Below are 24,977 nucleotides of genomic sequence, written 5' to 3'. Positions count from 1 at the left end.
CTTCTCATGAGGTGGCCAAAGAATTGGAGCCTCAGCTTCACGATCTGTCCTTCCCGTGAGCCCTCAGGGCTGATTTCCTTAAGAATGGAGAGGTTTGATCTTCTTGCAGTCCATGGGACTCTCAACAGTCTCCTCCAGCACCATAATTCAAAAGCATCCATTCTTTGGTGATAAGCCTTCTTTATGGTCCAGCTCTCACTTCCATACATCACTACTGGGAAAACCAGAGCTTTTACTATACGGACCTTTGTTGGCAAGGTGATGTCTCTACTTTTTAAGATGCTGTCTAGGTTTGTCATTGCTTTTCTCCCAAGAAGAAGGTGTCTTTTAATTTCGTGGCTGCTGTCACCATCTGCAGTGATCATGGAGCCCAAGAAAGTGAAATCTCTCACTGCCTCCATTTCTTCCCCTCCTATTTGCCAGGAGGTGATGGGACCAGTGGCCATGATCTTCGTAAAACCAGCAGTAAACTCTCCCAACGAGGGAAAGTCCATCACTTTCCAACAGAGTCTGTTTCACTGTCAAACACCTCTGATTGTCAGAAAGTTCTTATTGAAGTTTAGTTGAAATCTCCTTTCTTGAATCCATCGGATCGAGTCCTACCCTCTGGAGCAGGTCCAGGTTCCACATACCGGGGCAGAATTGTATAAACTAAAATGTTTCTATGCAGGCGCCGCAAAGAGTGTAGCGAAAGCGCCTGCCTGGTGTCAACAGGCATGGAGTTCTAAAGTGTAGGTTCCAACACACTAAACGACCAAGCTCTTACAAAGGCGGAATGGGTGATACTTGTAGCAGTGCCCGTTCTGCATCTTGAAGCTGTCGACTGGTCATGGATGGGGTAAGGCGATCCTGCAGGTAAACTGGTCCCATTTTGTTAAGAGCTTTATTTTATTTTTTATTTTCTAATTTTTTTCTTCCCTTTTTCTTTTTAAATTAAAATACTGCTAGAATTAGAATACAGTGGTATGGTACCTTGGGTTACATACGCTTCAGGTTACATACGCTTCAGGTTACAGACTCTGCTAACCCAGAAATAGTGCTTCAGGTTAAGAACTTTGCTTCAGGATGAGAACAGAAATCGTGCTCTGGTGGCGCGGCAGCAGCAGGAGGCCCCATTAGCTAAAGTGGTGCTTCAGGTTAAGAACAGTTTCAGGTTAAGTACGGACCTCCAGAATGAATTAAGTACTTAACCCGAGGTACCACTGTAAACATGTGCACCCCACCACTGAGACCATTCCATTGTAACTACCCAACCTCCCAAAATTTCAACACCTCTTGTGATGGTTTGGCCCCTTTCTGTTTTAACAGCACAAATTCTACAAACACCCTCCATATTTCCTCAAAATCATTTCTCCTGCGAATTCCCCGTCTTACCTTAATGGCACATGTTAATTTATCATTAATAGCTATATCCCACACCTCTTTACACCATTATTCCATTTTATATTCTGCTTGCCCCTTCCACTTCCTAGCTATTATAACTCGTGCAGCTGTCAATAAATTTGTGAGTGAGTCCTTCATAGCCTGCGAACCTTGCACCCCATTGTAAATTGATAATAATGCTACTTCTGGTCTTCCGGTCAGCTTTAACCCAGTGATTTCTGTTATCTCCTTAAACACCCTTTGCAAAAAAAAAAAATGTACCTATTTACACCCCACCACCACCACATGTGAACTTAATTCCCCGTTTCCTGGCATCCCCTCCAACATAACACTGAATATTGTTAAGGGCTTTATATACTAATAGTGACACCTTGACCTTGGCCTGGTAGGAAATGTGCAACCAATGCAGGTCTCCGAGCCGAAGGTGACAAGGTCTCACTCCTGTCAGCAATGGCTCTGCAGCATTCTGCACTAAGTGCAGTTACTGGATCAGGTACAAGGGAAACTCCACAAATATTGCATTGCAGTAATTTGGTCTTGGAATAACCAACAGAAGAACTACCGTGGCTGGGCTTTCCCATCCAGGAATGACCGTAGCTGTCTCACCAACTGCAGATGTCTCTCCCCTTTGCAAATCCAGTAATCTGATCAGGGCACACGTAAGCCGAGTCTTCTGCCCAGCTTGGTGTCGTGCAGCGGATTCTCACGACGACGCGGCTTTTATTTCCTTCTCCTTTTATTTTTACCCAAATAAACACCACTTCATTGCGTGCAAAGCGCATGGATTTCCTTGCATGTGGCTGCATCTTCTGCACATGATGTTCCTTCTCCTTCTGGCTTCTTTTGAATATGTTATACCCTTCGAACCCTGCATGGGAGCCACATATCTTTTAACAACAGGTATCAGGAAAGCCTATCAAATCACATTTGCCTCCCCGCATTAAGAATTCGAGTTGCTGAGTTCCGGTGCCAACCCACTGGGCAGGAGGAAGGGGTCCTGTGGGCCGCTTAGAAGGCGACTGGGGGCCACACAATGCTCCTATGTGCACAAGATAGATCTTTGGTCTCGGTTCAGCAGAGGGTTGACAGCTTTCAGTCTCAAGAGAAGTGCAACGGATGGGGTGGTGGTGGTGAGCATGGTTCAGGCATCTGGAAAAACCAGGCTCAGTGCTTGAGGTTTAGGGAACGAAATCCATATTTTGCTTAACAAAGAGAGCTAAGATGTAACATGGGGAGGAAGCAGCTGGCTTTAAAGGGCTTTTGAAAGCGAATGGAAAAAGGAACAACAGCTGGAGTATTCATGCCACTGATGATTTTTCAAAAATATTGTTATTTAATGGGTATATTGCTCAATGCTGAGTCATGCTGGGGGACGGGGACGGCAGTGTTGTTGGGCGGCAGAGAGAGTGAGGAATAACGACAGCAAGGTCACCCCAAACAGCAACGAAAGGGAGAGGAAAGTGGAGAAGGGAAGGAGGGAAAGGAAATAGAAGGAAGAGAGAAGGAAATTGGAGGAGGAGGAAAAGGGGTAAACAGATCAAGAGGAAGGAAGAAATGAGAAAAAGGGGATAGAAGGAATAAAACAAGCAGCAAGGACACAAACAGCCCAGGAGAAAAAAAGGGGGGCAGGGAAGCAATATCTAAAGGGCAGGGGCCATAACAGAGAAGGCTTCACTTGTCACCCTCTCAGGCCTTTTAAAAAATTGGGGAGTTTTAAAATTGCAAATTTTAGAAAGGAAAGTAAAGGAAGGAAGGAAAGAAGGAAAGAATCATGATGAAAAGAAAGACCTATCAGCAAACATTAACACAGTAAGCATTAATACCTCCATCTTAGTTTACACATATAGATCATTATTTGCCATCCAGGGTATTAAGTCTGCTGAGTGTTTATGCTTCCAGGCTTGGTTCAGCTTCTGCTCAATCTGTCTCAATTTTAAATACGTAGAATCATAGAATTGTAAAATTGGAAGGTACCCCATGGGCCCAACCCTGGGACCTCCAGCTCTGGAGGCCCCATTTCATGGAATGCCAGTCTCTATGGGCTGAGCAACAGGGAAGAGCTCCCAGAGGCATCCACAGCGAGGTGGCGGCTGTTGGATTAAATTGGATTTTCCGGTCTGACCCGGCAAGGTGACACCTGCATGCTTATCCTGTCCATTTCTGGTTCAGTCCCAGGACTAAGACATCCAGAGATGCCACAACAACCCTTTCATGAGAGATCAAATAAGGCCCTTCTTCACTCACCACGTATTTAACCTGTGGAACTCCCGCCCACAGGAGGTAGTGATGGCCACCAACCTGGATGGGCTTTATAAGAGAATTAGAAATTCATGGAGGAAGAGAGGGCTCTCAATGTCTTCTAGTCACAATGGCTAGAGCTCAGGTCCTGCTTGTGAGTTTCCCGTTACACAAACACACACTCAGGAAATGAACAATTTAGGCATGAGCAGGAAGAAGGAAGAATGGGACCAGAATTGGGCAGGGAGCGTTATGCGCACTCCACCAACGGGTGCAGGGGCCAGGCTTGGACCCCCACATGAAATGCCCATTGCCTGTATGCAGTTTTAATTCCAGTAGTGTTCAATTAAGGGGACGCGGGTGGTGCTGTGGTCTCTAAACCACAGAGCTAGGGCTTGCCGATCAGAAGGTTGGTGGTTCAAATCCCCGCGATGGAGTGAGCTCCCGTTGCTCGGTGCCTGCTCCTGCCAACCTAGCAGTTTGAAAGCACATCAAAGTGCAAGTAGATAAATAGGTACCGCTCCGGCGGGAAGGTAAACGGCGTTTCCGTGCGCTGCTCTGGTTTGCCAGAAGCGGCTTAGTCATGCTGGCCACATGACCTGGAAAAACTGTCTGCGGACAAATGCCGGCTCCCTCGGCCAGTTAAGGAAGATGAGCGCTGCAACCCCAGAATTGTCTGCGACTGGACTTAACTGTCAGGGGTCCCTTTACCTTTTAGTTTTCAATTACTTGCTAATATTATCTTTCCTATCTTTTTAGCTTTTCCAATTTTATCTATGTTTCTGACTTTTTAACCTGTAGTCCATATTGAGTCCCCATCTGGGAAAAAGGCATAATAATAATAATAATAATAATAATAATAATAATAATAATAATAATGGCACTGGTTGGCCGCAGTGAGAGCAGGCGGCCGCACAGGGTGAACCAGTGGCCTTATCCAACAGGCTATTTTACAGGAGGGGAGAGGGCTCTTGTGCTTGGATCCTGCTTGGTCTGATCCAGCCGGCTTCTCTTGCGTTCCCACGTTCCACCCAAGGGGCTTTACTCTGCAGGATGCAAGCTTTGGCCGAACCTTTGCTGAGCTCCATCTCAGTCCCTCCTCCTCTTCCTCCACCTGGCAGTGTGGCATTATTTGCTCTAGACGCAGATGAAGCCGCCTGGGCGAGGATGAGGCCAGGACGACGTGGGACCACCCCAGCCCTCAGCTCCGCAGCCCCTTCTGGTAGTGGGAGCCTGCATGGCCCTAATTGAATTACTGTCCCCGGCACGGGGCTGAAGGCTGCTGGTAATTGAATTTCTGCTGTCACAGGCTACTGTTTCTCTCCTCCAGCCTCTGCCTGGGTTTTTATTGTTCCTTGGTTTGACTGCGATGGCACATTTATTTGATCTGTCACAGGCAGCCCTTTCACCCTCGCCAGTTTGCTTAAAGGCACGCCGCCTCGGCCTGCTTTCCTCCCGCCCCCCCCGCCCCCCAGCTAAACACAATTAAAACAAATCGGGGTGCGTGTGTTGTGCTTCAGCCCCTGTCCCTTGTGGATAAGCGATTGGGTCCCTTTCTTCCCCGGGGCTTGTTTGCAAGCCAGGAACAATCCTGGATTGGACTGAGGATTGGGAATGAGCCCAGGACACAATGGCAGAATGGCAGAGCTGGGAGCAGCCCCCAAGAGTCATCGAGCCCAGCTCCCTGAAGATAACCACGATTTTTAAAGCCTTTCCCAACTCAGGAGCTCTGGGGTAGTAGTGCTGGCGGGCGGATCAGGACGGTGTGGGCTCAAGCTGGCGGGAACTTCCATGCAAAAGGGGGCTTCATTTTGAGAGGGCATGCGCCCCACTTTAATTATGATGCTAAAGTGACTGGCACTGGGGCTTTTTTCTCTGTGGGGGGAAGGGGTGCTTGACAATGTTGCTCTGAATTTGCCAGGTCCCTGTACAAAGTACGCACTGTGCATGATCAAGATTCCCAAACAATGGAAATTCAATAAGACCTTTTATACCCTCATTTGGGAGAAGGGAGCTGGATATTCATTCTCTCTCTCTCTCTCTCTCTCTCTCACACACACACACACACACACACACAGAGAGAGATGTGATTAGCAGGCTGAAGTTCATCTCTGTATAGGAGGAAGCCCCATGCGCTGTGTGCCACCACCCAGATGCTGAACGCTGAGAGCCAAACATATGCCAGGCAGTGTAGTACAGTGGTACCTTGGTTCTTAAACTTAATCCATTCCAGAAGTCTGTTCCAAACCAAAGCGTTCGAAAACCAAGGCACGCTTTCCCAAAGAAAGTAATGCAAAACGAATCAATCCAATCCAGACTTTAAAAAACCCCTAAAACAGCAATTTAACATGAATTTTACTATCTAACGAGACCATTGATCCATAAAATGAAAGCAATAATCAATGTACTGTACTATAAAATAAATAAAACAGTAAGGTAAAGGTAAAGGGACCCCTGACCATTAGGTCCAGTCGTGGCCGACTCTGGGGTTGTGGCGCTCATCTCGCTTTATTGGCCGAGGGAGCCGGCATACAGCTTCCGGGTCATGTGGCCAGCATGACTAAGCCGCTTCTGGCGAACCAGAGCAGCGCACGGAAATGCCGTTTACCTTCTCGCTGGAGCAGTACCTATTTATCTACTTGCACTTTGACGTACTTTAGAACTGCTAGGTTGGCAGGAGCTGGGACAGAGCAACAGGAGCTCACCCCATCGCAGGGATTCGAACTGCCGACCTTCTGATCGGGCAGTCCTAGGCTCTGTGGTTTAACTCACAGCGCCACCTGCGTCCCTTAATAAGGCAGTAGGTGATAAAAATTAAAAATTAGTTTTTTTTCTTACCTGCATGGATGTTAGTCAATGTTTGGATGGGGGGCTTTTATCCATTTCCGCAGTCACACAATCAATCAATCAGTAGCTGAAGTGGGTTCTGCACAGTCACAGAAACAAATTAACCGAAAAAGCCTCAAAAACGCAAAATAAATAGCAAAAACAAAAGCGCCAAACTTAATCCGTTCCAGAAGTCAATTTGACTTCTGAAATGTTCAAAAGACGCAGCTTCTCATTGGTGCAGGTGCCCTGGAAACAATAACCGACAGCCGCTTCGGACATTCGGCATCTGAAAAACATTCGAAAACCGGAACACACATTCCCGGGTTTTTGGAATTTGGGAACCAAGGCATTTGAGAACCAAGGTACCACTGTAGTTAGAGTGTTGGACTAGGGCCTGGGAGACAAGGGTTCAAATCCCCCGCTCACTGGTTGTGCCCACGGGGGCCATTCGCTGCCTCTCAACCTTGCCTGCCTCACAGGGGTCTTGTGGGGATAAAATAGGGATCTGGGAGAAAAAAACACATGTACGTCTCACTGTGCTCCGTGGAGGAAAAAAGGAGGAATATAAACTCAATCAATCAATCAATCAATCAATCAATATCCTCTCATTCATTCATGCTTCCTCCTCCCTGGATGGCAGGAGAGTGATCCACAAGCCACTCTGGGGCGGCTGTGATATAAGAGGCTAGGCACAAATTTCGGATAGACCCATTTTCCACACTTCAGTTATTTAAATATTTATTATTATTATGCTCCTTAATACTAAGGCAGTCTCTAAGCAGTTTATAAAAGCTTATTTAATGAAACTGAGAAACTTCAACAGAATATAATCCATACAAAGCAATACAATGCAATTCAAGAACTACATTCCAAAAGTGCAAGACCCCAAGACAGAAAACCCCTAGCAGCACCTGTTGAGAAGACATTAAGAACCTGGGCTGTCTCTCCCCTTCACTCTCCCTGCTGCTGACCCACAACTCTGCAACACTCGCCCAACTCGCAAGAACGTCCTGCCCAGATTCTGTCCTCCACCTTGGGTGGGGGGGAGTCAGAGGGGAACAGGCGGTGCACACAATTATCAGGCCTTGGAAAGCTGGATGAAGTTCATCCCTTTTGTCGAGTTAGTTTAAAATAATTTCAATTGGATTTTGAATACACCTGCAATTTAATTGTTCCCATTTTGAATTTTGTTGGGTTATTATCTTCCTTAGTGGGTCATGCAACCCGCTGTTTTGAATAGGGTAGGGGGTGCTGGGGAGAAATTTATGGAACCGAGAGGGGAGGGGGTGTCCCCCAAAAGTTTGGGAACCGCTGGGTTGGAAAGGAGGCTGCTCTGTCTCCTCTAAGGTGAGAATTGCAAGATAGGAGGGAATGCAAGGCTCAAAGTTTTGAACGCTTGCGCCTCCTCATCACAGCAGACAGCAGGATGAGGCCACAGAGGTCCTTGTTGCTTCGGAGCACCAGAGAGGAATCTTCTGCCTTTTTGTCGATTTCCCATCTGGTCCATGAGGTTCAAACCAAGAACATTCTGCCAAAAACATTATTTAGATAAGCCTACCCAGATGTTTTGAAAGTTGATGCATGTTTTAATCTGTTTCTGGTCTACAGTATTGTTATTTAACTTTTCAAAAGTCTTAAAATTATTGTTGCTGATTCTTCTTATTGATAATGTTTATTGCTTCATCTTTTTCATAAACCGCTTTGAGGGTTTTCAAAATCAAGTGTATAAATTTTATAAATAGATGCAGAATCGTACTCCAATAAGAGATAGGACCTAGGAACTGAAGCACCAAGAATGAGTGCATTTGTGGCTTTCTTATGAAATGTAATTTTATTAATCAAAGCGGTGTTAAGGTGCAGTTCAAAAACCAAAGTGCTTCCAGGTGGGTTTACAAGTCCAAGGTGCAGGGAATGGAAGGACTAGGGCGGGGAGAGGAGAAGCTGAAGGCATGAAGTCTGTTGCTTTTAAACCTTAAGGAGGGAGAGCTGTGATCAGAAGCACGAGGCTCTGGATCAGGCTCCTCAACATCGGAACTCCAGATGTTTTTGGCCTACAACTCCCATGATCCCTAGCTAGCAGGACAGTGGTCAGGGATGATGGGAATTGTAGTCTCAAAACATGTGGAGGGCTGAGGTTGAGGAAGCCTGCTCTGGATGCTTCCAAATTCTGCACCAAGAAAAGGCTGATTCTGCAAGCGGAATAATTTGAACATGCTTAGCAAATTTGGCCTCTTTGCTATAGTCTCTGCTGGCCACAAAAAGGAAGTATCTGGGTAGTGTTCTGCAGAACCTATCCTTGCAACTGTTCTGCCACTGTGAGAACAGGATGCTGGACTAGATGGGCAATTGGCCTGATCCAGCAAGCTCTGCTTATGTCCTTATGTCTTGTTTGTCCTACGTGGCTCAGGTGAGTGGGTGCCCTATGCAGAGAACAGGCAAACTGCCAAAGTGGCTCGCAAAGAGCTCAGGATGACCCACACAACAGGGAGCCAAGTTGCCCACTGCTGTGGGAAGGCAACCCACTGCCCCCCCCACGTCCAACCCCCTGCAATGCGGAGAAGCGTGGAAATGGGGCAGAGGTTGACTTCTCCTCATTGCTCTGAGTGCAGAGGTATGTTTTGAGAGAACTTTTGCAAGCCAATGTACTCAAAAGGTTCCTTGGAGAACCCGTTCCAGGGACCCAAACGCTGTGGGAGAGCCACACTAGGAAGTCTGGGTGCAAGACCACCCCACCCCACCCCCGAGAGCCACTCTCTCTGCAAAGCAAGGTCCAAAAAGCAAACTCTCATCGCCCCACTTTCCCCCGGCTGCGAATGAAATCGCTGACAAGGCTGACAAATCTGTTATCCTTCCGCTCAGCTTAATGAGGCTGATTCTCAGCCCTGCGAGCTACGGTTGCTCCACAAAATAAATAAGAAATGCAGAACACTTTTGGAGTGCTAAAACTGATAAATCATCATCATCATCATCATAATAAAGGTATTCCTACCCTGGTTCCTGTTCTCAATCCTCCGGCTGTAATTAGATTAGCAGCCAAACCTCGAGGCAAACTCAATCAATGGGGCTGAAGCTCTGCATGCTTATCAGAGTTATATATATGCTCACTGGCGATCAATCGATCAATCTGCACCCGTGGCATCTTTGCATCGCCAGCTTCTTGTGCAAAAGCTGGCACGGTCCACAGCTGGGCCCTGGGCCCACCCCCAGGGAGTGTCGTCTGCGGCTGGGGAGCGAAAACAAACGACAGTATCAGCATTGTACAAATCTATGGGGAGGTCATACTTGGGATACAGTGTGAAGTTCTGGTCGCCACACCTCTGAAAGGATAGTGCAGAGTTGGAAAAGGTTCAGAGAAGGGCAACAGAAATGATCAGGAGCGAACTCCCCACAAGGAAAGGCTTTTCCTATGAGGGGAAAAGGCACTTAAGGGGAAAGAGGGAAATGATCAAGGTCTGCAAGATTGTACATGGCGTGGAGAGGTGTTTTTCTCCTTTTTCTTAATATTAGAGCCCAGAGAGGCCATTAAACGATGCTTGAATGTTGGAACAGGCAAAACGGACAAAAACAAGTAGTTATTCACACAGTGCATAGTTAAGTTATGGAGACTGCTCCAACAAAATGCAGTGAGGCCCACCAACATGGATGGCTTTACAAGAGGCTTTACAAACTCCTGGACGAGAGGGCTCTCAATGGCTACCAGCCAAGATGGCTATGTTCTGCCCCCACAGCTGGGGGAGGCAATGTCTCTGAATACCACTTAGGGTGGGGTCCACAGGCAAGGAGTGCTGCTGTTGCGCTTAGCTCCTGTTTGTGGGTTTCTCTCAAGGCGGCATCTGTTTGGCTGCTGTGAGAGCTAGAAGCTGGGTCTGATCCAGTAGCCAGGCTCGTCTTATGTTCTTGTCTTGGTAAAGAGGAACTAACTATGCCACCAAACACTCTGCAGTTTGAATCAAAGAACTGTAGCATTGGAAGGGACCCTAAGGGCTATAGCTAATTCCTGGCCACTGGCTCCCTCTTCCTCTCAAACTTTGCTCCTCCCCGCTTTAAACCATGGCAGGGTGTACAATATTTTCTACTGTTTTAGGAAACTAAATCAATTTCAGAGCAGCAAACAATCCCACGAGGAACAGGAGGAGGAGGAGGAAGCACATGTTTGGGAAGGGCAAAAAAGACGCCCTCAGTCTTGTGGTTTTGGAGAGCTGCGCCCCATCGTGAAGTTTTGGGCATGTTTCTTGGCTTTGGTGAGCTCCAGCTTCCTCGCCATGGGAGCCACTGGCCCCTAGGCAGGCAGAGAACAGAAGCGTAAGCCAGAGAACAGAACTGCCCCACCACCGTAACAAGGAAAGGCAGACCCTTAAGGGAGAAAAGGCAAAAGGCATAATTCAGCAGGATGTTCTTCTGCACAAACGGCAATGCAACAGAACTTTGTGTTGGTCAGACCCCCCAGCTGGAGAACTGTGTCCGGTTCTGGGCACCACAGTTTAAGAAGGATGTTGCAAGAGGAGGGTGACTGAGATGGCCGAGGGCCTGGAAACCAAGCCTTATGAGGAATGGTTGAGGGAGCTGGGGATGTTTAGCCTGCAGCAGAGAAGACTGGGAGGTGATATGACAGCCATCTTTGAATCTCTGAAGGACTGCCAACATGGAGGATGGAGCAAGCTTGTTTTCTCCTGCACTGGAGGCAGGACTCGAACCAATGGATTCAAGAAAGGAGACTCCAACTAAACATCAGGAAGAACTTTCTACCAGTACGAGCGGCTCGATGGTGGAACAGACTCCCTTGGAAAGTGATGGACTCTCCTTTTTTTGGTAGTTTTTAAGCAAAGGTTGGATGGTCGTGTGTCAGTGATTCTTTAGATGTGCTTCCTGCATTGCAGGGGGTTGGACTAGATGACCCCTAGGAGGCCTTTCCACTTTCTAGGATTCTACAAAATGTCCACCTGCACAGCTCCCATGCATTTCAGCCGAGCACGTGCAGGAGGTTCTCCCACCGCCGCCACCTAAACGCCCGAGATGAACAGACGAAGAGAGGAGCTCATTTGGTATCCATTTACATTTATTGCAATAACTTAAGAGATCTGGTTGGTGCCCAGGTGGCTGGAAAAGGCCACACCCAGCACTTCCGCAGAGTCATGACCTTGGTGAGCATCTGAAAAAGTCACTTTCTGAGACCTGAATCGGCACCCAACGCATTCTGCAGCATCACTTTTGGGGCTGGAGGGAGGCAGGCACAGCAGCTGGCTCGGAACAAGGAAGTTCGTGCTTATTTCCCCTGAGAAACCCTGCCCCACCCAAAGCACAAACCTCTCCCCCTCGCAAACAGCTCTGCGGGGCGGCAGGCTGAACCCGCCCATCGATTTTGCACAGGGTAGCCCTGTCTCAACAAGGCTGTAGCAGTGATTTGAGCTATAAGGTTCTCTCTTTATCGCTCTCCCAGCTAAGCTCTGATCTCCAGAGAAACCCGGGTTCCCCAAACCACCTTCCTTACTCCTCCGTCTACATCTCATGATTGTTTTATTACTGACCACACAACCTGAAGCTCCGCAGGGGGCAGCCCGCGGGCCTATAAAGTATAGGACATCTCGTCGGGAGCCAACGGAGCCTGAATGTCCAGCTTCCGGCTTTTGCTGTCCTTCTCAACTATCTCCAGCCGCAGCGTGGGGCCCTTCCTCTGGCCCTCCGCGGGGGACGAGCTGCCCTTGGCTTTCAGGAGCCGCTTGTCTGAGTCGTCCACCGTGATCCGCAAGGTGCAACCACGGGGCAGGAGGTCCTGTTCGTAGGCGGCGGCAAGCTGGTTCACGACTCGACGTTCAACCTGGGGATCAGGGACAGAGACGGGCCATGTGGTAGTGAGAAGAGTTCTGGATCAAGAACACAGACCCAGGTTCAAATCCCACATGCAGCCGCGAAGCTCCCTGAGAGGTCCTGGCCTACTTCCTATCTTCCAGCCTAACCACCCTCACAGGGTTGTTGAGAGGGGAGCTGCCCTGAGCTCTTTTAAGAAAAGGCAGGATAGAAAATTAAACAGAAAGAAGACAAAGTCCCTACCAGAGAGGAGTGGCAAACCAAGCTAATGGATTATGCAGAGATGGCAAAACTGACTGGAAAACTTGGAAATCAAGAGAATGACTTTATAAAAGAATGGGAAAATTTCTAAGTTATTTAGGAGACCACTGTAAGCAGATGGAAACGTTAGCAGGATTTTGATCTCACTTGTAGTGTGACTATTATCATGGATAATGTGGTTTGATATAAAAATGAGAGTATGGAAGAATATTCAGGAATAAATGTTTAAAAGGGAATTTCATGGAGGGGGTGGGAGGAAGCCAGGAGATGTGAAGGAATCTCTTTATATGGATACGTTTCTCGTTTTCTATTTGTTTATAACTTTGTATTTGTGAAACCAAATAAAAATGACTTAAAACAATAAAAAAACACAGCCTACGTGGGCAGCCGTAAGCAGAAGCTGCCTTGAGACTGGCAGACTGCACATTCAAGAGATTGCACATCAGTGAATCATGCTGTGGAGATGGAAGGGGCCACAAAATCTTAATTTCATATATGCTCATGGGGAATGAGACCTTGGGGTCGTAGCAGATATAGCTCAATGAAGAGGTTCAGCTGTGAAAAGGGCAAATTCCATGCTCAGGGATCATTAGGACAACCGGGATGATGCTGGCTCCCTTATGAGCCAAGGTTGCAGCAGCGTTGGTGGAGCATCTTAGTTGAGGGAGAAAGCAAGCCTTGCCACCAGGTGCCTTCTGTCAGCGCTGGAAGAGGAGCAAGAGCCTCCTCTGCCCCCCCCCCGCTCACCTCGTGCTTAATGGAGCGGGCTCCGTAGTGCAGGTTGTAGCCATCCACTAGCACATCCATCACCTCCCTGTCCCACACTAAGGTGATGTTGTGCCTTGCCTTGGCCTGCAGGGGGAGAAAGAAGCAGCAAGTTACTGGGATCCGATGGTCACGCTTTCGCTGTCTGAAGCAGAGGCTGGTTTGCACTGGGCTGAGCAGTTTGCTTTCTTGGCCGGAGTCTCCTATCTACGGAAAGCAACCCCCACCCCCCTCGCTTGAACACTGTCCTCCACTGTGATCCTGGTGAAATGAGGACATCTTCGTAATACCACCGCACAGAAAATCTATATGGCTGGAGAGGATTTGCGGGTGTGGGGTTTTGCTTCTTTTTTAAAGTACTGCAATTTGCTTCCCCTGGAAAACAGCTTCATCAGAGCTGACAAGAGTTAAGAAGGGAATCGGCTCTATTACAACCTGCCCCGATCCCGTTAAGTGCTATATTGTGTAAATTAAGGCCATATTACCTTAAACTTACTTTTTCTAACCGCACACATTTGAAATGGCTTGGCATCAAATATTCATCTGAATAAAATAGGTAACTTGTGTGTGTTGAGTTTTTTCTCTGCGCAGATTTTACAAGAGTCATGGCAACTGCACAGGGTCACATTTTTACTCATTTCTTTTAAAAAAGTGAAGTTTCCACCCCAAGGAAGTGCTACCCAAATTCTGCACTCAGAGCACATTGCAAAAAACAAAAACAAAAAACATGTGCGGAAGATTTGCTTGTGTTGTATATCATTTCTTAATCTAAATGCTTATTCTGACCTTTGTTTTTCATTAAAAGTGATTTCACATGCCTGTCTGTTGCTGCTTAATGACAAACCAGACCATCACCTGGGCTCATCCAGCTCAGTATAACTTCACTGGCTGGCAGCAGCTCTTCAGGGCTCCAGAGGACGATCCTTCCCTGAAGGCACCAGGGAATGAATCTGGGACCCTCTGCAGGCAAACTATGTTTTTAAACACTGAACTATGGGATGCATGCTGCTGTTTTATACTGAGTCAGGTGACTGGTCCATCTAGTTCAGCACTGCCTTAGCCAGGCAAGATATTTCGGGACTACAACTCCCATCACCCCTGACCACTGGTCCTGTTAGCTAGGGATGATGGGAGTTGTAGTCCCCCAAAAACATCTGGAGGTCCAAGTTTGCTATGCCTGGCCTAAGCAGACAGGAAGTGGTTTAGGGAACGAGTGTCCAAGTCTTGCTTGAGGAAGCTGGTAACTCTCTGCATGCAAAGCCAATATTCTACCACTGAACTATAATACCACCCAAGATGGGCAAGAGTGCATTGCAGGGGGTTGGACTAGATGACCCTGGGGTCCCTTCCAACTCTACAATTCTAGGATTCTATGAGTGACTTATGATTAGGAAACTAGACATCACAAGAGAGGGGAAGGTGACTGGGAAGGGCACAGAATTTCCACTCTCTCGATTGCTGGTGCTTTTTACAGACAGCCGTCTGATTTTAATCCTTCAAACACAGCTTAATAATAATAATAATGAGGACCAGGAACTTGCTTTGCTTTCTATTCTAAAATGGAAGCTCATGATTTGGTGCAAAATTTGGTGCAAAATTCCAGAAACGGAGGTCTGTGAAATGCTGTTGGGTCTAACTGTCATTAAACTGCAGAATTGGATAACAGGCACCTGGATTTAATTTGTGATTTTTCAATTATGTGTCTGCAGTTACATATTTGTGTTCGCATTTATGAACCCCATCTTCACATTTTCAAGGGAATTAACAGCAAGGACTTCTTTCTCCCTTTAAATGAAGTGCTGGGGTGCGTGTGTGTTTGTGCGAAAGGCGCAATGCATGGGGAGGGAGGAGGCGTGGGGGCGACTGGCAGGGACCCTTACCCTCTTAGCCCAGAAGCTCAGCTCCTTGTTGACAAGCTGGATGAGCTCCGAGTGGCAAAAGGGGAGGAAGTAGACAATTTCGTTGATCCTTCCCAGGAACTCGTCTCTCCGGAAGTGAGCCTGCAGGAGGGAAAGAGGAAGAGCAGAGAGGTTTGCTGGGAAGGCAAAGCAGATGAGCAGTCTGCAGGGGAAAAAACCCTGTAACATGTTGAAATCGCTGTCCTTGGAGGACAAAACCAGACCAGGAGAAGTGAAAGCAAATTGAAATGAACAGAAGGGCGAATGAGCAGAACCTCTCCACGCCCCCAATTACGTCTGGTGGGCTCCCTTTTATTAAGTTGCTTAGGAGGACTCTACCCTCATCTAAGTATGAACCAGGGAGACTCCTGCTTTGCTCTAGCGCCGTAATTTACTCCCAAGTAAACATATAGGATTGCAGGCTCTCCATTTTCCTGTTCAATGTGTTCATACACCAATTTGCTTCTGATGTTTCTAAAAAATATAAGAATTCCAAAGAAGCTAGTGCGGACTTCTTTTCGGATGGATGTTTGTTATATTACGATATACAGTTCCCCGTATTTTAAAAAATTATGCCTAGTGACCCACTAGAATGTTCCCAATGGTACATAATAAATGTGTGCTGCTATACAGTGGTACCTTGGTTTATGAACTTAACCCGTTCTGGAAGTCCATTCTTAAACCAAAGCGTTCTTAAACCAAGGCGTGCTTTCCCATAGCAGCGGGGGACTCAATTTACAAATGGAACACACTCAACATGTTCTGCTTCCAAGGCAAAGTTCACAAACCAAAACACCTGTTTCCAGGTTCGCAGCGTTCTTAATCCAAGTTCTTCATCACCTAAGCTGGTGATAAGGTACCACTGTGCTGGTAAATATTGTCTAGGAAAAACTACAAGGATTTTGTAAAAAATCTTGTATGATCTATGAAGTAAGAGACAGGAAGAGCTGTTTGACAGTAGAGTTTTTTCAACAGAGGTTGGATCGCCATCTGCCAGGGATTCCTGAGCTATGATTCTAAGTGTACGCTATATGTATATGTTATATAATGATCCTCTGCACTTCTCACACCTGAGCAATAGCAACAAATAAATATCAAATTGTCTTCCTGAAATTCAACGATGGTCTGGGGTGGAGTCCTAAGGCTCCCCCATACCATCTGCCTCGCCATCCCAGTGAGTGTGTGGCATCTGGGGCTGAAGGTGGCAGTGAGGAATGCCAGCCAAACCAGCCTCTCCTCTTGACATGGGGCATTAAGGTGCAAGTGCTTTCGGCTCAGAGGCTTGCTTGCGGGAAACAATTGAGGATCCTTCCTCTGACCCAGGTCGGAGTTCTGCTCTCATCCATTTGAGCGCCTGAAACTGAAGAGGAGGACTGAAAACGAACCCCCGAGGCTTTGGGGCGTTCCACTTTTGGAAACCCAAGACGGCTGAAAGGAAAGGCTAGCGATAAACAGCACCATCTGTACCTTCAAGATGGGGCGAATGACGTTCTCCTTGAACTGCTTGGAGATGGTTATCTTGTCTGTGATCTGGACGTCATCTGAAAGGAAAAGGCACAATCCTGGCTCAGGGTGCAGGGAGCCCCACAAAGACAGCACACTTTCCAGAGCAGGGGGTTCCTTTGCTCCTGCTTGTTGGCTTTGGAAGCCAGCACCGCAGCTTGGCTCATTCTGCTTGCCCAGTGTCCCGAGAGTGTCGTGAGACAGTTTGCACAAATTACTGATTGCCTTTATACCCCACCTTTTTCTCCAAGGAGCTCAAGGTGGCATACATTGTCCCCCCCCCGCCCACCTCATTGAATCCCCACAACAGCCCTGTGAGGTAGGTTAGGCCAGGCTTCCTCAACCTTGGCCCTCCAGATGTTTTGAGACTGCTGGTATGCCCTGCAGAGGATCTTAAGGTCCATGAATAACCATTGTTTAGAGGTCCCAGGGCCTAAGGAAGTCAGATTATCCTCCACCAGGGCCAGGGCCTTCTCAGTGATGGCTCCGACATGGTGGAATGCTCTGTTCCATGAGACCAGGGCCTTGCAGGATTTAACCTCCTTCCGTTGGGCCTGTAAGACAGAGCTATTCCGCCTGGCCTTTAATTTGAATTCCGCCTGATCTTTTATTCCCCTTCCTTTCCTCCCCCTCCCCTTTTTATGAAGATTACCCGCTCTGGGATCCCACAGCTAATTCTCCCCTGGTCTCCTCGCTGGCCCAAATAGGACTAATTTAGCCAGCTAGCCCTGGTGATCATCTAATGCTTATTAGATGGATTTCCCCCCTAAATTGATTTTTGAATTCTGAATTTAATGTTATTCACGTTTTATACTGTATTTTATACTGTTTTTTGTTGTATCAATTAAGTGTTTTAAATTTGTTGTTAGCCGCCCTGAGCCCAGTTTTCTGAACCAGGAAGGGCGGGGTATAAATAAAAATTTATTATTTATTTATTGTTACAATTCCCATCATCCCTGACCACTGGTCCTGCTAGCTAGGGATCATGGGAGTTGTAGGCCAAAAACTTCTGGAGGGCTGCGGTTGAGGAAGCCTAGGTTAGGCTGAGAGGCAGCGACTGGTCCAAGGACGCATCCTGGGGCAAGTTTCATGGCAGAATGAGGGATTTGATAGGAGTGAGGGATCTCATGATAGATGGGTTGATCTCGGGGCCAACTGCCGTGGCAAAGTGGGCTGATTCTAATCTGCTTCACCACACTGGCATGCGGTTAGGAAGAGGTGTGGCAGTCACCCCAAACTTAAATGCTGGTGGCTAAATGCAGGCTGCTGGGGGCAGCCTCTTGCCTTCACATTGTGCTTTGGGGATATGGTTGGCGCCACTTGAAAGAGACAGGGAACAGACAGAGCTTTGTCTGATGCAGCGGAAAGGATGTCACACAGGTTGGGGTTTGGCAGGAGGAAGAGAACACCCATAGATTAGAGGGTGGGGGGAGGAATGCACACAGGGAGAACGGGTACCTAGTTTTTCGGCAATTCTCTTCCGGCTGAGTTCCACGGTCTCCTGCCTCAGCTGCAAGGCATGCTGGGCGATCTCGTCGCTGGCCACGTTGGAGGTCATGATGAAGATGGCGTCTTTGCAGTCAATGGTCTTCCCCTTCCCGTCTGTCAGCCGGCCCTTCAGAAACAGCAACAAACAGCAGAGTCAGACTCCTCCGTAAGGCACAAGGACAGGCATCAATGCAAAGCCTACTGATAGAAAGGGAAGTTTCTGATTCAGGCATAAGGCCCTCTTCTGCCCTGCAAGGAGGCTGCAGAATGATCCCAAGAAAGCAGCCCTTGTAGGAGATCTAGTTGAATACATTGGAAAGGATCAAGTTGGGGAATGCTGCCATAAAGAAAGACTGAGAGATGATGTGAGAACCATCTTCAAATATCTGAAGGGTTGCATGGAAGAAGGTGCAAGCTTGTTTTCTGTTGCCCCAGAAGGGAGGACCAGAATCAACGGATCCAAGGGGCAAGAAAGGAGATTCTGATTAAAGTGCAAAACTTTCTGAGGGTAAGAGCCATTTGAGAAAGTGGAACAGCTTCCTTCAGAAGGTTGTGGCTCTTCCTTGTTGGAGGCTTTTAAAGCAGAGGTTGGGTGGCCATCTGCCATGGATGCTTTAGCTGAAATTCCTGCATTGCAGGGGGTTGGACTAGAGGACCCCCAGGGTCCCTTCCAACTCTGCAGTTCTACGTTGCTTGGAAGAGGAATGGAAGCATTTGGGCACTGCCTGTGCACCCGCCCCAGCCCTGGAAGACAGCTTACTCGAGCTGGAGTAAGCCAGTTTAATACGCTGGCAGTGGAACGGCTGTGAGCTATAAAGACATATCATTGGTACAGGGGGATTGTTCTAGCTGCTCCCTCATCAGGCATGAGATCATAACCGTTCCTAATACCATACACAGCTAACCGGAGGGGAGGGCAAGAGGCACTTGGGGGTTGCTGCACAGGAGAGTCATTGCCTCTGCCGCCACTCTGAGCGCTCCCCTCCTCTGTCTCCCCCCAAGAACTCTAAAAATAAGAACCTTTCGAAAATACCAATTTGGGGAACGGCAGGGAGGGGGAGAGAAGAAAAATAAAACAGAAGCATAAGTCGTCTGTCCCCTCCCTCCCAACGCTGCCAGGCGCAGCCGTGCCCAGCTGAAGGACACAAATTTGTGCCGGGTGCTTGGGATTAACATTTCGGTTATTGCTCTGTCAGGCAGGCGGTTCAGGAATTGATTTCGCGTTTAGTGGCTGCCACCATGATCTATGCAATACCAGTGATATTAATCCTAGAGGGAAGCCCCCCACCCTGAAAAGCCCGCCACCACCACCAACAACCATGGAGCCAGTTTTAATAAAAAAACAAAAAACAAACACACACACCAAGAAGTGAGGACACACACAGGAGGGTGGTGAAATCTGCACGCGCTCAGCCTCCCTCAGGGGAATGCCTAGCGCACCACTGCAGGTCAGCCAGTCAGCCTGGAGGAGTCAGATGTTCTCAGGCACAAACCAATGACCCAAAGGCGTAGCTGAGCATGTGTCAATGCCCCTCACCCCAATCAAGTGGGAAACAAGTAAAGTGATGCAAGTAAGTTCAGGACTCAAGGATGCCGAAGCTCATGGGCGCAGGAGGGTGTGTTCTGCGCAAAATCCAGTATCCTGAGATGCTCAACTGCGGAAAAGGAGCAGCAGAGTGCAAGCTACTAGTCCCTATGGTGGCACACCAGATAATGACGAAACAAACGCCCTGGTCATCTGGAGAAAGGAAGGGCTCAGAGCCCCCTCATCAGCTCCTCATCCTTCCCCATGGCTATTCTACAAAATGGAATCTGCCGTTTACTGGTTAATATGGATAAATATGTTGGAGGCAGTGTGGTGTAGCGGCTAGAGCGTTGGACTAGATCCTGGGAGGCCTGAGTTCAGATGCTGACTTGGCCCAAGAAGCTCAGTGCCTCTCAGCAGGCTTGTAGTGGGGATGAAGTGCGGAGGGGGAGAGAACTTTATGCCACAATGAGCTCCTTGGAGGAAAAGGAGGAATATAGGATGCAAGAAACAAAACACAGGCAGCTCTCCATTTACATGGGGTTTATGTTCCGAGGTAACATGCGTTTAAACCACGTCTATTCGGAACGCCATTGGAAACACCTGCAAACACCGCCATCACTCCCTCCAAACCTCCTTGCTCCAACTCCAACCCTCCACAGGCCTCAAAAGTTGGTGCAAGGGCTCCTGGGATTCCTGGATGCTGTTTTTGTGCCATTTTTGCACTCTTTTAGGGCCGTTTTTGCCCCTTTTGTGCCATTTCTGTGTTTGTGGTGATGTACATGTGCACAGTTTTCTCTGTTTGCTGTAGCAGCCCAAAGGACCAGGCAATCATTGATTGCACAAAACGGGGTCCAATGTGCCGAGGGGTTATCTGGGTTAACACGTGCCTTTCAACTTGATAAGTTTGCATTTTTGTGTGGCCCAAATAACTCTTTCCTGACTGGCTAGCGAGGGTAACTTGCCAAATCCCACAGGAACCTCATGTTGCCACAGGGGCCTCGGACGGCATCTTACTTCATCAAACAGCTGCAGCATGATGGTGAGGACATCCGGGTGGGCCTTGTCCACTTCGTCAAAGAGCACCACGGCATTTGGGCACTGCTTCAGCTTCTTGGTAAGCTGGCCGCCTTCCTCATGGCCGACGTAACCTGGCGGAGAGCCAATGAACTTGGCCACCTGGGAGGGAAAGAAGCCACAGGCGTCAGATGGGGACGCCCACGCCCTGGGCCGGGGGAAAGAGACCTGCTGTGGCTCAAAGCAAGACTAGCCTGCACAAGGAGTTCGGAGCCTGCACCGTCCGATTTCAGCGCGCCGAGAGAGCAAGGAAAAGATTGTACGTCCAGAGCTGGGTGCATTTGGAATGGAGGAAATCCAATTACTAAGACCGCAATGTGCAAATTAGGCGCATCATCACATGGCTGCTTATGTTGCAGAATCAGTTCTGCTCCTCAATCTACATTTTAAGGGATATACAGTGGTGGCTTTTTGCATGGTCTGGAGGAATGGGAGGTGGACACGGAGAGCAGAGGCAGCTGAATTATTGGTTCAAGGTCCCAGAGATAGAAGCCTTGGCGAGTAGCTCTGAAGGGGCCCTGACACTTTAAAGACCTTCTGCACTACACTCTGCTTTCCACTCATGTTCTAAAATCTCACCAGGAATATTTGATCAACAGGGACTAGGCTAGTGGTTGTACCATCTCCTGGGGGTGAGGGCAGTGGGATAACTAGGAGGACACTAAGAGGCAAGGGGGGCAGCGGGGGGGGGGCGCAGAAAGTCTAAATGACTATCAGACTTTGAACACTAGTATCACTGTATCAAGTTCATCAGTTTGGTTGAATTAATTGAATTAAACCATTTTAAATGGATTTTGAATAAATGTGAAATTAATGGTTTTAAATTTTATGATGTTATTTTCTTCCTTGGTAGTAATGGTAGTAGTAGTAGTAGTAGTAGTAAAAATAATAATAATAATAATAATAATAATAATAATAATAATAATAATAATATTTATACCCCACCCATCGGGATGGATTTCCCCAGCCACTCTGGGTGGCTTACAGCACATATAAAAACATAGTAAAATGTCAAACATTTAAAACTTTCCTTTCAGATAGTTGTCTTTGACATCTGATTGGAGGGTGTTTGCTCATGCAAACTGCAATTTTGAATAATGCTTTTTACAGAGTGGGGGAACTGGGGCTGAGTTTGTGGAACCAAGGGGATGGGGTTCCCAAAAGGTATAGGAACCACTAGATTAAAAATTCTCTCTTTTTTTCATTAAAAAAAGCCACAAGCTTATCCTGCAACAGATTTCCACTTTCAGACAATACTGAGCCTTTCATAGCAAGGCCAAAACAACAACAAAAATGAATAAATGAACAGAAAAAAATAAAAAGGGGAGGAAAGAGAACAAGGCGATGGCTTGAGATCTCTCTCCAGGCACCATGGAAAAAGCCTTACTTTATATCCCAACTAATATTGCAACTAAGAAACAAGGAACACAGAATACAGCTACCTCCCTTCTGTTCTCAGGAGACAGGAAGGAATGTATGGGAGATGGTGTTCTATAGGGCACACCATAGAAATGTTAAGTTTTCTTTTTTCAGGTGAGGCTGGAGGAGCGAGGGTGAGTATCTGGAGAGAGTTTGCCACCCAAGAAGAGAGTGTCAGCAAAGGTGAGAATGCCAAATGTTGTCAATTCCGGGATCTTCAAACAGTGGTGGTGTTGCTGAGGGTGTGCACCTCTCTTACTAACCTCGTGTCTTTCCTGAAACTCAGACATGTCCAGCCTGATGAAACCCTGGTGGCACAAAGGAAACAAAAAGGGACTCATTTATTGGTGCTGATGACAGGCAGCTGCAGAATCCCAGATCCCTGACAGAGTGTGCCTGTTGCAATGCCAGGCTCTGCAGAGACCTGTGTGTCGTGTCCCCACTTTGCACATTGATCTGTATGCACAAAATCTGTTAGGAGGAGAAGTGGCAGAGCATCTGCTCTGACTGCAGAAGGGCCCAGGTTCAAGCCCCCACACCTGGGCATCTCCAGGTACGGCTGGGAACGGCTCAGTTTCAAACCCTGGAGAGCGGCTGCCAGTAGACTACGCAGGGGGAGAAAGACCAATGGTATGCTTGTTTTATTTAGTTACTGGTTAATAGGGATCTGCATGTGCTCCCTTTGCGCTGACTGAGCAGAGCTTGAAGCCATCCAAGAAACTCCCCAGGGATTCAGGAAGGGCACAAACTAAGCTCTACCTGGAGGTGTCATAGAGGACCAAGCCTGGGACCTTCGTCCCGCAAAGCAGATGCTCTACTCCCAAGTTACTGAGCATCCCTGGGCTTTCTCCAAACACAGCAGCCAGAATTTTCACCCAAATCACGCCCAACTTTTCTTGCATTCCTGCATTCAAATGTACCCAAGACGGCTGGGCTGGGCTGTAAAAGGTAACCAATGATGCAGAAACCACAATCAGAATATATTGTCCTTTGTTTAAAAACCGGCGAGGTTTTTGCTGCACACCCAGAGGATGAGGCGGGCTTTCAGCTGGCACAGAAACAAGATCTCGGTAATGACATCTCCCTTAACCCGCCAGCTGCTGTTATAAGCCGCCCTCTCCTACTGTCCTTCCCCAATAATTCTCTCCACGTTTTGTGACTCCCTCTTTGATGCATTAATTAACTAAATAACCAACAAACTGATTAGGCTTTAATGAACCACTTATTCTGAGCATGCCATTGAATTAGCAAGGCCTGTTTGTCCTTGGCTGTTGTGGTGTTTGATGTGGAGCCAGTAACAACGGCAGCGAGGACAAAAACGTAACTGGAAAAGGGACGGTGGTTTCGCCCTGGAAACCTGTGCACAGAGCGGCATCCTGCATAACTCCAAAACCTGGAACATTTTAAAGTGGTGACTCGCTCCCACAGAAGCCACAGTTGTGGCCAGGGCAATTCTTCTGGATCAGATCAGAGCAGCTCCAGGGAGGAAATTGTGAAATGGGAACCCTCTTGGTCGATGCCTCCAGGGTCCCTGGCCGCTCCACCCACTGACGCCTGGGGAAACAAGGCTGTTCCGCTGGGGGAACCGAGAGCAGAGGCCTTACCTTCTTGACATCTTTGTGCAGGTACTTGGCAGTCTGCTTGGCCAGTTCAGTTTTGCCTGTTCAAGAAGTGGCAGAGAAAAGAGGGAGTGTTGAGGGAGAAACGCCTTGATAAGAACATCAAGAAGAGACCATGCAAAAAGCTCTCGGGAAGTTGCGCGGCAACAAAACCAAGACCCGTTTGCAGCGTCTGTGTTACAAGTGAGATCATGGAACTGTGGAGTTGGAAGGGACCGCCAGAGTCATCTAGTCCAACCCCCTGCAATGCAGGAAACTTTTTGTCCAACATGGGGCTCGAACCCACAATCCTGAGATTAAGAGTCTTCTACCAACTGGGATAATATATACTTAAAGAAACAAAAACAAACACAGCACAGGCTCAATTCTCAAGCTACCCCAGGAACACGAGAGCCACTGTGTCCACTGGCCGCGTGGGACATTCTGGGCTACAAAGCCCACCCTGTGATCCCCCCCCCCCAGGTTTCAAACACCTGGAAACGGAGTCAGCAAGGATGCTGGGCGTCAGCCACAGCATGGTCTCTCCTTCCGTGGGTCCAGGCTTTCTCACACCCCCTGGCAGGCAGCGCTGGAGGGAGTGGCGTGCCAGTGGCATGACCTGTGGCTCTCTCCGTTGGAGGCAGCAATGCTTCTGAAAGTCAGATGCTGGAAACCACAGGAGGGGAGAGTTGCTTTTGGACTGGATGGGCCACTGGCTTTCTAATGCTCTGCTCACAAACAGGGTTCCCTGAAGCACCCATACCAGTGACAGCTGTCAGTCTCAGGGATGGACCCCGTAGGTTCTGCTTTCACTTCCTTCCAGAGCTGCCCTCCCCTGCACAGTCCCACCTTGAGCTCTTCTTGGCCTCGTTAGAATGGAACTGGTTGCTGGAAACTGATTATTTTAGCCCTATAAGGTAAAGGTAAAGGTACCCCTGCCCGTACGGGCCAGTCTTGACAGACTCTAGGGTTGTGCGCCCATCTCACTCAAGAGGCCGGGGGCCAGCGCTGTCCGGAGACACTTCCGGGTCACGTGGCCAGCATGACAAAGCTGCATCTGGCGAGCCAGCGCAGCACACGGAAACGCCGTTTACCTTCCCGCCAGTAAGCGGTCCCTATTTATCTACTTGCACCTGGGGGTGCTTTCGAACTGCTAGGTTGGCAGGCGCTGGGACCGAGCAGCGGGAG

The 24,977-nt window shown here is 48.1% G+C and overlaps 1 protein-coding gene across 2 annotated transcripts in view; it reads right to left on the bottom strand.

Annotated features, from left to right (window-relative positions):
* Positions 1–11,488: 11,488 nt before the first annotated feature.
* CLPB (caseinolytic mitochondrial matrix peptidase chaperone subunit B) overlaps positions 11,489–24,977 on the bottom strand; it is a 78,319-nt gene continuing 64,830 nt past the window's right edge. For both annotated transcript variants that reach the window (XM_053385343.1, XM_053385341.1), the window contains exons 9-16: positions 23,796–23,851; positions 22,455–22,499; positions 20,713–20,874; positions 18,141–18,297; positions 16,647–16,720; positions 15,162–15,281; positions 13,264–13,368; positions 11,489–12,265 (exon numbers count right to left, since the gene is read on the bottom strand). In XM_053385343.1, coding sequence (XP_053241318.1) covers positions 12,014–12,265; positions 13,264–13,368; positions 15,162–15,281; positions 16,647–16,720; positions 18,141–18,297; positions 20,713–20,874; positions 22,455–22,499; positions 23,796–23,851 — 971 coding nt within the window. In that variant the 3' untranslated portion in view covers positions 11,489–12,013. The remainder of the gene's footprint in view (positions 12,266–13,263; positions 13,369–15,161; positions 15,282–16,646; positions 16,721–18,140; positions 18,298–20,712; positions 20,875–22,454; positions 22,500–23,795; positions 23,852–24,977) is intronic.

Source organism: Podarcis raffonei, chromosome 4, assembly GCF_027172205.1.
Source record: "Podarcis raffonei isolate rPodRaf1 chromosome 4, rPodRaf1.pri, whole genome shotgun sequence".
Lineage (NCBI taxonomy): Eukaryota > Metazoa > Chordata > Lepidosauria > Squamata > Lacertidae > Podarcis > Podarcis raffonei.
The sequence above is the reverse complement of the archived record's forward strand: the minus strand, read 5'-3'. Positions and strand labels throughout refer to the sequence as shown.